Source organism: Mandrillus leucophaeus, unplaced genomic scaffold, assembly GCF_000951045.1.
Source record: "Mandrillus leucophaeus isolate KB7577 unplaced genomic scaffold, Mleu.le_1.0 Scaffold7, whole genome shotgun sequence".
In the NCBI taxonomy this organism is placed as follows: domain Eukaryota; kingdom Metazoa; phylum Chordata; class Mammalia; order Primates; family Cercopithecidae; genus Mandrillus; species Mandrillus leucophaeus.
Window position 1 is genome coordinate 6,738,006 of NW_012107585.1, and position 10,885 is coordinate 6,748,890.

The window sequence follows — 10,885 nt, forward strand, 5'->3', positions numbered from 1 at the left end:
GTGTGGGTGAGTCTTCAACAGTGAAGGTCACAAACAGCCCTGGCTGGGGAAAGAGTGGAGGAAGATGCGGCTGGATGCCCCAGCCAGGGCTCAGCTTTGGGAGGAGAGAGGAAGTGTGTGGGGAAGCAGAGAGGAGAGGTGCAAAGCTGGAGGAGCAGGAGCAGCATCCGGGCTCCTACAGGGGCAATCCTTCACAGCTGGACCTTCTGTGCCTTTCCAGCCAGTCTCACGGGTCCCTTCCAGAGCCCAGGGGCCCACCAGCCCACTGGGACTAGTGCTGGCCAACTGCAACCAGGCCTTTCGAGGTGGCTGTGGTGGGACAACCTGCTGGTCTCTGTCCCCAAGCCTGCTGCCTGGAACCTGGATCCCTGGGACTCCTGGTCTCCCTCTTGGAGCTAACTGCCCTCCTGGACAGGGACTGGTCAGTGGCGATTCCCAGAGCCTCAAAGGTTAGGCCTGAGGACTCTACATTCTGGCTCCTTCTTCCTGGGTCAGGATCCAAATTCAAGGCCATAAAAGGGGACCTGCTGGCTCCTAAGCAAAATCCCACCCTCACGAGATGGGCAGAACGTTCTGAGCATGTACGTGGAAGTCCCCGCCTCTAACCCTGGTGGCTACCCACATGGCAGACGTGAGATATGCTACACCATCCACCCTGGAGCCTAAAATTCCAGCCAGGTGGGAATCCTGGCTTAGAGACCTCGGCTCCGGCTCCCAACCCTTGCCTGCCTAGTACTTCCCCTAGTTCCTCTCCCCTGATGAGCTCTGAAAGCAGGAATTCCAGAGGGAGAAACTCCCCTTCCCTATGGTAACACGGAACCTGGCTCAGAAGATGCAGGGGTCACCTGGCCTGATGCGTGACCGAAGCCCAGAGGTCAGCAGCTGTGGGTTAGGGGCGGCCCCCGGCCATCTCCTGACTCCCGGGCACCCGCCTGTGTCCAGCCTGTCCTGGCCAGGCCCCACCTCAGGCTCCTGGGTCCCTGCTGTGGGTCAGGGGTCCATCTGCCTTACCACGGTCGCCAGGCTGGGAATGTGTTTGACTGAGTTCTCGACCTCCTCTTCAGTCACTTCGACCAGCGTGCAGTTCTCATCCTCCGACGGCAATGGCTCCGCCCCGTGCCTCGTGACCCAGGGGTGCAGCTTCAACGAACGACAGGAGGGGTGAGGGGCAGATGCGGCTGGCTCCCGGAGGGCCCTGCCAGCGAGCGGAGCCACGAGGGCATGCAGGAGGGAGAGGCGAGGGCCTGTGGTCAGGCATGCAAGACAGCTGGCGAGCAGAGGGCAGGGGTGAGCGAAGGGGCAGAAATGTGAAGACGGAGAGACAGAATGGGAGGAGCTTTGAGGCTGAAATGAGAGCGGGGTGATTCTCCATCCGGCCCCAGGTCTTGGCCGAAGTGACGGGAATTTGGCATCTGCCTTGCCTGGCTGCCCGAGGAGCATCCACCACTCCTCAGCCACAATCCCTGACACCTGGGAGGCTCGGAGCACAGCAGGCAGCATTCTCCCCATCTCACAGCAGGAGAGAGAGACTTGGAGGCATGGTGGGACCAGCTGGCAGGACACGAGCAGGAGAGGACCCAGACAGGAGTCTGCCCCCTGGGGTCCAAGCCCCAATCCATGATTTTTTAGGCTGCCTTCTGTTAAGACCTTCAAATGCCAGTGAGCTACGTGCCTAGGAGGTCCCAGGCAAATTTCTAGATTTCCTAAAGGGCCAGATATATGTGTGTGGTATTAGTGGAGATGTTTTGGGGGAGTACACTTCCCAAAAAGTGTGCAAGAGGGTGGGATTCAGCAGGCTGGGGAGGTCGAATAGCTCATTAATTTCCTCCCATCTTCACTGCAGTTTCTCAAAGGGATTGGCCTTTGGAAAGGACCTGAGCTCTGGGAGCAGGGTGTGGAGCACGGAGGCCCCAGGCTGGTCTGCAGAGGGTGGATACCGTCAGCCCATGCCAGCTGGAGCAAGTGCAGGCTGGCCGGTCATAGATCCCACTCCCACAATCACAGTGCACACAACGCCCAAATCTTCCTCCCCAACACTCAACAGCCGCCAGCAGCTCAGAGGCCCTGGGGCATGGGAGAACAGCGGTGCCAAGGAAGGTGTGGCGCTGTGGACACATGGGTGTGGGGTCTGGCTGAGGCAGGGCTGAGCCAAACAATTCCAAGCACGGGGCACAGGCCAAGCCAAGGGTACCTTGATTTCCGGCACCACGATCCTCGACTCAGGGTTCTTGTCCAGCATACGAGTGATCAGGTCCTTCAAGTCCTCAGCTATGTCAGGCCTGGGGAGGGAGACGCGTCAGGGTGGGAGACACGGGACCGCCAATAACTCAGACAGGAGCGATACGGGACGGCTGGAGATACTCACTGGTCTGGAAATTCCAGGGCCTGACTCTTGATCTTACTGTGTAAACACATGATCCGCTCATCCATGAATGGGCACTGCAAAAAGGCCAGCGTCAGAGTGGCAGTCAATGATGGCCACATCTGCCCTTCGAGGGCCACCTGTGCTGTGCCACTCCACATAGGATACAGCAGAGAAATCAATCGTGGCCCAGGCTGGGGGCAAGCAGCTCCCATTCTCCCCGAGAATGGCCCAGACAAGGGAGTGGGGCCTGGCCGACGCAAGGCGGAGCCAGGAATGGCCCAGGAATGTCCCTCTCAAAGGGCTAGAACCTTTCCCAAGCACACTGCAGCCTCCCTCTGTAGCGGGGCCTCAGTTTACCTACTTACACCAAAGCAAACAATGCTTATCACCCACTTGCCAGGTGAACAATAGGAACGACATGAATAACACAAAAGACTTTGTGGCAGCAGCAGTGATTTTCAAGGGCTTAGCCTGGACTGCGCCATGCCCTGCCCTGAGGTTTTCATTCACTATTCCCCATCCCTGGAATGTTCTTCCCACCAACATCTACGTGGCTTGGTCTCTCCCACCATGCAGGTGTCTGACTAAAGCTCACCTTCTCAGGGAGGCCTTCCTGAAGCCCTGTCTAAAACAGACAACCCCCAGTACCGCCACCGCCCACATCACTCCTCATGGTGGCACTTATCCCTGACATTATCGTACAGATTTATTTGTTTATTGTTTAACCCCTCCCACGGGAATGTTAGCGCCAAGAAAGCAGGGATTTCTGTCTGTCTTGTTCACTGCGGACTCTCCCATGAGTAGGTGCATTCCTGGCACAAAGTAAGGGCTCAATAAATATCTGCTGAATTAATGGATACTTAATTATTTCTGTCAATCCTCTCAGAAGTCATCAGAAATAACAAGTAGTATTCTCATTTTACAGAAGAGAAAAACAGAAGTTCAGAGAAATAATGTGCCCCAGGAAGTACGAAGAGCGATTTCAGCCTAGATTCAGCTGACTCCGAAGCCTATTGTTGCACCACCTTCTGGGTGACAAATCGATGCTTTCACCCAGCCGAGGGCCTGACTCAACGGGAGCTCGGCCATGTGTGCTGGAAAAGGAATCTTTACATGGGGCACTGAAAACGCTGGAAAAGGTGACAGAGGGACCTGAACCACCCCGTCTAAGGAAAACGATTTCATTAAGAGCAGTGGCTTGAGCTCTAGCTAGTCACTGCCTTCTAAGGCATTTGGAAGGAAGAGCAGAGATGGTGATAACTTACTCTGAAACACAGTAGGAAACCAGATGGACTGAGGGATGAGTAAGGAATGAACAGACAAGCACAGGAAAAAGTTAATAGTAGAATCCAGGTGGTGGGTATTGGGTGTTCACGGGACAATTCTTCCAGCTTTGCTATATGATTGAAAACTTTTCTAATCAAATACTGAGAGGCAATCGTTATAAACTCCTTTACTTCTTCACGGGACCAGTTTCTCAGGCTTTCCTCGATAAGAACACAAGCTCAGGAAAGGGAAACCTATGTTTTTATTGCTCACATAATCAAACTGAACTTCAGAGTTAAAACAAGAAGGCCAGGCGCGGTGGCTCAGGCCTGTAATCCCAAATCCCAGCACTCTGGGAGGCCCAGGCGGGCAGATCATTTGAGGTCAGGAGTTTGAGACCAATCTGGCCAACATGGCAAAACAACATCTCTACAAAAATACAAAAATTAGCCGGGTGTGGTGGCTGGCATCTGTAGTCCCAGCTACTCAGGAGGGTGAGGCAGGAGAATGGCGTGAACCCGGGAGGCAGAGGTTGCAGTGAGCCGAGATCGCACCACTACACTCTAGCCTGGGTGACAGAGCGAGACTCCATCTCAAAAAAAAAAAAAAAAGAGAAGCCCCTAGATATCAATAATAACAAAATAACAACAACAGAAAAGCCCAAACAGCACTCCCTAAATCAACAATGGTAAACAGCTTTTAACTTCCATTCCAGTGTTACCCCTCTAACAAGAGCTTCTAGGAATACCCTGATGGAAAGAACATCAGAGCAGTATCAGGCTCAGGAGGAACGAGTACGGTTATTGATTAGTGATGTCTGTCTTGGGCTCAGAAATGTGAGAGGTGGCAGAACTGCTCTCCTTGCCCTAAATTTATCAACTATTTATAAACTCTAGAGCCTCTGCCAATCCTTCTGTTTTAACAGATCATTTTTTCATAGATATGATTATGACATACATACACATGTACATTTGAGAAGGCATCCTTTTTCACATTGAGATCTAGGTGTAGAAATAAAATAACTCTTATTTTATTTTATTTTTTGAGACAGAGTCTCGCTCTTGTTGCCTAGGCTGGAATACAATGGCGCAATCTCAGCTCACTGCAAACCCCGCCTCCCGGGTTCAGGCGATTCTCCTGCCTCAGCCTCCTGAGTAGCTGGGACTATAGGCACGTGCCACCACGCCCGGCTAATTTTTTGTATTTTTAGTAAAGACGGGGTTTCACCATGTTGGCCAGGCTGGTCTCCAACTCCTAACCTCAAGTGATTCGCCTGCCTCAGCCTCCCAAAGTGCTGGGATTACAGGCGTCAGCCACCATGCCCAGACTAAAATAACTCTTAAGTAAGTACTGTCTCCCTGCAAGGGTGACTATTAACCCAGGGGCTACCCAGCAGCACTGAGGGGACAGGACACCCCACCCTCTTACCTGGCCAAAGACAAAGCAGTATAGTGTCACGCCCATGGCCCAAACATCCAAGGCCTACAAGAAAAAGAGCTTAGTGTGAGGGCACAAGGGGCAGTCCAGCCTCCAATCCTCCAGCTTTCCTTTGGGGAACCACCTCTTGACTCAGCCCTTAGAGTTGGGGTGAGACCAATCCTGTCTCCTAGGCTCTGGGGCAGGCACAGGATCCAGGCCAGGCCAATGAGAGCACAACTACCCCCAGCCATAGTGATTGGCTCAAGCATGGCCACATGACCCACGTTGGGCCAATCAGAGCCAACCCCAGGGTTTTCACAGGAGCTATTCAGAACAAGGAATGCGCTTGCCACTGAGGTTGGCAAATGATAGAAAGTAACCTGGTCCCTGGGTGCCTGACCCACCTGTGGAGGAAACCAAATAAGAAAAACAACTGAAAGATGGAGAGAGATGGTTTCTGTTTGAGTCCCTGGATCTAGCCAAGCCTGAAGCCTACCCCCTCAGTATCATGATCCAGTGGCTTCACTGTTTAAGCCTATGTGCGTTGAGTTTCTGCTGCTTACAGCCCAAAAGACATTGACACAGGCAGAACTCTGTGGCTGAGGCAGGCCCAGGCTTACCTTCCCAGAGAAGATCTTGCGGGTCTCGGAGAGCGACTCGGGCGCCATGAAGGCGGGTGTGCCCACGGTGTTGGAGAGGAGAGCATCACTGCCCTTGAACTCATTGCTCACACCGAAGTCAGCAATCTTGATGTGCCCATCTTCTCCGACCAGGAGGTTGGAAGGTTTGATGTCACGGTGGATGATCTTCTGGTAGTGTACTGGGGAGGCGTAGACAGCAGGTGGGAGATAGGGGCAAGAAAACCCCATGAGCACCTCTACGCGGCCACATGGCCTGGAGACATAGGCATGGCACCCTCTGGTGCCTGGTCTCCCACAGACCCAGGCCTTTTCCAACCTTCTGCTCCCCAAACCTGCCACGCACTGACAGGCTCTAAAAGATGAGGGGGAAAGTGTCTTCAAGGAAGTCCCAACCCACCATCACCCCACCCCTTCCCGACAATGACACATGAACACTGCCAACAGCAATTCGTAATCGCCTGTTATTAACTCACAAGTGACAGCGCATGGAAAGTTTTTGCTGCGCTTGGCTCACAGCCAGAAGTGAGAATAACAGCGAAACATAGTTTAATTTACCAACAGCCAATACTCAACTGATTTACCAAACCAACAATGACCTGAGCATGCCGATTTGAAATGTGAACCACACACAGAACTGAGGGCTTGGCTAACTCCTCCTGGCTGGATACCAGCCCATGGTACAGGCCAGCTCTATGGCCTGGAAGACCCAGCTGCCGTTTCTGGGGTGATGATGATGATAAAGATGATTTCCGTAAAAGCAGTAGCAGCTCCCTCTGCAGAGCACCAAGTGAGGGGCCCGGCCCTGTGGTAGGTGTTTCACATTCACGTTTTACATTTAATTCAACCTCATAATCATCCTATGTGACAGGCAGGGATAAGAGCTAACATGTTGGCCAGGCACGGTGGCTCACGCCTGTCATCCCAGCACTTTGGAAGGCCAAGGTGGGTGGATCACCTGAGGTCAGGAGTTCAAGACCAGCCTGGCCAACATGGTGAAACCCTATCTCTACGAAAAATACAAAAATTAGCCGGGCATGGTGGCATGTGCCTGTAATCCCAGCTTCTTGGGAGGCTGAGGCACGAGAATCGCTTGAATCCAGGAGGTGGAGGTTGCAGTGAGCTGAGATCATGCCACTGCACTCCAGCATGGGCGAGAGAGCAAGAATCTCAAAAAAAAAAAAAAAAAAAAAGACTAAGATGTTTAACAAGCAGAAGCAGAGAGGATGCCTGCCAATCAAACACTGATGTGTACTGGCCAATCTCAGCCCTGGCGAGAGATACGTTATCCCCATTTACAGATAAGGAAGCTCAGGTTCCAGGAGGTGAACAGGACTCTGATCCCAGGGTCGCTGGCAGGAATAAGAGACAAAAAATGAAAAAATAAAAAATAGAGCCCCAAACAGTGCCTGGTGCACATAGAAAGTGCTAAATAGTCACTACTGCTACTGCTCTTCATTTTGCCGAGTGGCAGGAAGAAGGGTTTTGGCTCACCTGGGCCGTGGCCCTAGAGTGGCTCTCTGCAGCTGGCCCTGATTCTGCATCTCACACAATTCTGTTTCCCACTATGATGGTTTATACTGAGTGTCAACTTGATTGGCTTGAAGGATACAAAGTATTAATCCTGGGTATGTCTATGAGGGTGATGCCAAAGGAGATTAACATTCGAGTCAGCGGGCTGGGGAAGGCTGAGGAAAGCAGACCCACAATCTAATCAGTTGCCAGTGAATATAAAGCAGGCAGAAAAACGTGAAAGGTGAGACTGGCCTCGCCTCCCAGCCTATGTCTCTTTCCCATGCTGGATGCTTCCTGCCCTCAAACATCAGACTGAAGTTCTTCAGTTTTGAGAGTTAGATGGGCTCTCCTTGCTCCTCAAGCTTGCAAGGTCCTTGTGATCGTGTTAATACTTAATAAACTCCCCTGTTTGTATATAAATATATCCTATTAATTCTGTCCCTCTAGAGAACCCCAATCCACCCGCCCACCTCCTTGTGCTCCAGGAAGAAAAGAGACACTTTCCAATTTGCACCCACGCTCGGGATGCTAACTACCCACTGGGTGAGAGCCCTCCCGCAGGCCCTGCTTACAGTACTCGATGCCTTTGATCAGATCCTGGAAGTAGAAACGGGCCTGGTCTTCAGAGAGCGGTTTGAGGGTGGGCACTTCCATCACGGGCCTGAAAGGTCGACACACGCATGAAACACAAACCAGACCCGCCCGGCCCTTGCCCTCTCTCATGAGCAGAGCCCGGTGGCACCTCACTCAGCTATACAGCTCGAGAAGCTTCTCACATCACCCCTGCTGGGAGCTGGGACACTCACCCTTGGTTGACCAGTTCGAACACTGTAGGGAAGAAAAGGGAGTGAAACTGTTACATGGGAAACTGAACATCCCTCTCTCTCTCTCTCTCTCTCTCTCTCTGTCCTCCCCACCTCCCAACCACCTCCAGAAACACCGAGAAAGACAGAAACTAATATTAAAGCTGGGGAGAAGAACAGTCCACTGAACCAAGCTGGCCAAGGTCCTGCTTTGCTAAATTTCCATCAGAAGGCAAAGAACCAGGAATTTCTGACGTCCCCAGGCCCAGAGTCTGGCTTGACTTCTAGTGCTCAAATTGGCCGAGGATCCACCGATCAAAGAAAACAAGGCAGGGGATTGGGCACGGTGGCTCACGCCAGTGTAATCCCAGCACTTTGGGAGGCCGAGGTGGGCAGATCACCTGAGGTCAGGAGCTCGAGACCAGCCTGGCCAACATGGCAAAACCCTATCTCTACTAAAAATACAAAAATTAGCTGGGTATGGTGGCTGGTGCCTGTAATCCCAGCTACTTGGGAGGCTGAGGCACAAGAATCACTTGAACCTGGGCAGTGGAGGTTGCAGTAAGCTGCGATTGCGCCACTGCACTCCAGCCTGGGCAACAGAGCAAGACTCTGTCTCAAAAACAGGTTTTTTTTTAGATGAAATTTACATAACATAAAATTACCCATTTTAAAGTGTGTAATTGAGTGGCATTTAGTATATTCACAATGTTGGGCAAGCATCACAACTATCTAGTTCCAGAACATTCTCATCACCTCAAAAGAAAAACCTCATACCCATTAGCAGTTACTCCCCATTCTTCCCTCCCTCAAGCCCCTGGCCACCACCAATCTGTTTCCTGTCTCTATAGATTTGCCTGTTCTGGACATTTCATATAAATAGAATTGTACACTATGTGGCCTTTTGTGCCTGGCTTCTTTCACTTAGCATCATGAGCACATTTTTGAGGTTCATCCACACTGGTGCATGAATCAGTGCTTCATTCCTTTTAATGGCTGAATGATATTCCACTGTATGGATAGACCACATTTTCTTTGTCCATTCATCTGTTGAGGGGCACATGGACTGTTCCTATTTTTTGGCTATTGGGAAGTGCCACAGTGAACAGTCGTGTACAAGTATTTGTGTGGATATCTGTTTTCGGTTCTTTTGGGTATATACTTAGGAGTGGAATTGCTGGGTCACGTGGTATAGTTATTATTTGATTCTGCTATGACAAGCATAACTGGGAATACAAGGCTGTACTTTAGGAAGTAAAAAAAAAAAGAGCACAGTCAATTTCAAAATCCAGTGGAGAATGACTTTGGGGCTGCTTGTTGTTCTGGAATCATACACCAACGATGAGATGAGCATGTAATAGAAACCAGAGGGGATACCCCATTTTCCATTATGTGATTATTAAGCATTGCATGCTGGTATCAAAACATCTCATGTAACCTATAACTATATCCACCTACAATGTACCCACAAAAATTTAAAAAAACTTTTTTTTTTTTGAAATGAAGTCTTGCTCTGTTGCCCAGGCTGGAGTGCAGTGGCACCATCTTGGCTCACTGCAACCTCTGCCTTCCGGGTTCAAGCAATTTTCCTGCCTCAGCCTCCCGAGTAGCTGGGACTACAGGCACTTGCCACCATGCCCAGCTAATTTTTTGTATTTTTAGTGAAGATGGGGTTTCACCATATTGGTCAGGCTGGTCTCGAACTTCTGACCTCAGGTGATCCGCCCACCTCAGCCTCCCTAAGTGCTGGGATTACAGGCAAAAACATTTTTTTTAATGAAACCAAAGGGTTGTTTCAAAGCTCTCCAAGGGCTGAGGTGACCAAGGGGAACAGGAAAGCTACTCAGACAAAAAGAAGGCTTAAAGGTTCTGATCAGGCCAGGCGTGGTGGCTCAAACCTGTAATCCCAGCACTTTGGGAGGCCAAGACGGGAGGATCACAAGGTCAGGAGATCGAGAACATCCTGGCTAACACGGTGAACCCCCGTCTCTACTAAAAAAAAAAAAAATACAAAAAACTAGCCGGGCGAGGTGGTGGGCACCTGTAGTCCCAGCTACTCGGGAGGCTGAGGCAGGAGAATGGCATGAACCCGGGAGGCGGAGCTTGCAGTGAGCCCAGATCGCACCACTGCACTCCAGCCTGGGCGACAGAGCGAGACTCCATCTCAAAAAAAAAAAAAAAGAAGGTTCTGATCAGGAAAAGAACTGAACTCTCCCAGGCCTTCCCCGTCTTCAGTTTCATCAACCAGCGTGAGTTAGGGCAGATCTGCTGTTGCTTCAGGCTACAGTTAAAAGCAAAGGCAATGCTGCTATGGTGCAGCTTCTACAGACAACCCAACGCTGGCCCCCTCAGCTCTGGCCTTTCCTGCCTTGGTTATTTAAGTCTTAACTTGCAAGCTTCATGAATTTCGGCACCATCCTCCCACCCACCCAAGCACCATAAATCCGGTGGCATGAGGGAGGGTGGCCTGTTGAAACAAGTCTATTTTCAGTTGCTGACAGTTCAACCACTTTTGGGGCTGAGCAGTGGGTGGGAATTTTTTAACCTCTAGAAATAGAGATGGAGTTTTCTACCTTTTTTTTTTTTTTTTTTTTTTTTGAGACAAAGTCTTGCTCTGTCACCCAGTCTGGAGTGCAATGGCACGATCTCGGCTCACTGCAACCTCCGCTTCCCAGGTTGAAGTGATTCTCCTGCTTCACCCTCCCAAGTAGCTGGGATTACAGGCATGTGCCACCACATCTGGCTAATTTTGTATTTTTAGCAGAAACAGGGTTTCACCATGTTGGTTAGGTTGGTCTCGAACTCCTGACCTAAGGTGATCCACCTACCTCGGCCTCCCAAAGTGCTGAGATTACAGGCATGAGCCACCATACCCAGCC

The 10,885-nt window shown here is 51.0% G+C and overlaps 1 protein-coding gene across 5 annotated transcripts in view; it reads right to left on the reverse strand.

Moving 5' to 3' along the window:
* The window catches only part of CAMKK2 (calcium/calmodulin-dependent protein kinase kinase 2, beta), an 81,396-nt gene that overhangs the window by 11,262 nt on the left and 59,249 nt on the right, over positions 1-10,885 (reverse strand). For 4 of the 5 annotated variants that reach the window (XM_011964441.1, XM_011964439.1, XM_011964440.1 and 1 more), the window contains exons 8-13: positions 8,010-8,031; positions 7,776-7,864; positions 5,671-5,870; positions 5,060-5,113; positions 2,366-2,439; positions 2,192-2,279 (exon numbers count right to left, since the gene is read on the reverse strand). In XM_011964441.1, coding sequence (XP_011819831.1) covers positions 2,192-2,279; positions 2,366-2,439; positions 5,060-5,113; positions 5,671-5,870; positions 7,776-7,864; positions 8,010-8,031 — 527 coding nt within the window. Of the gene's footprint in view, positions 1-1,011; positions 1,141-2,191; positions 2,280-2,365; positions 2,440-5,059; positions 5,114-5,670; positions 5,871-7,775; positions 7,865-8,009; positions 8,032-10,885 lie in introns of all 5 variants that reach the window. The other variant, XM_011964438.1, reaches the window with a different exon arrangement.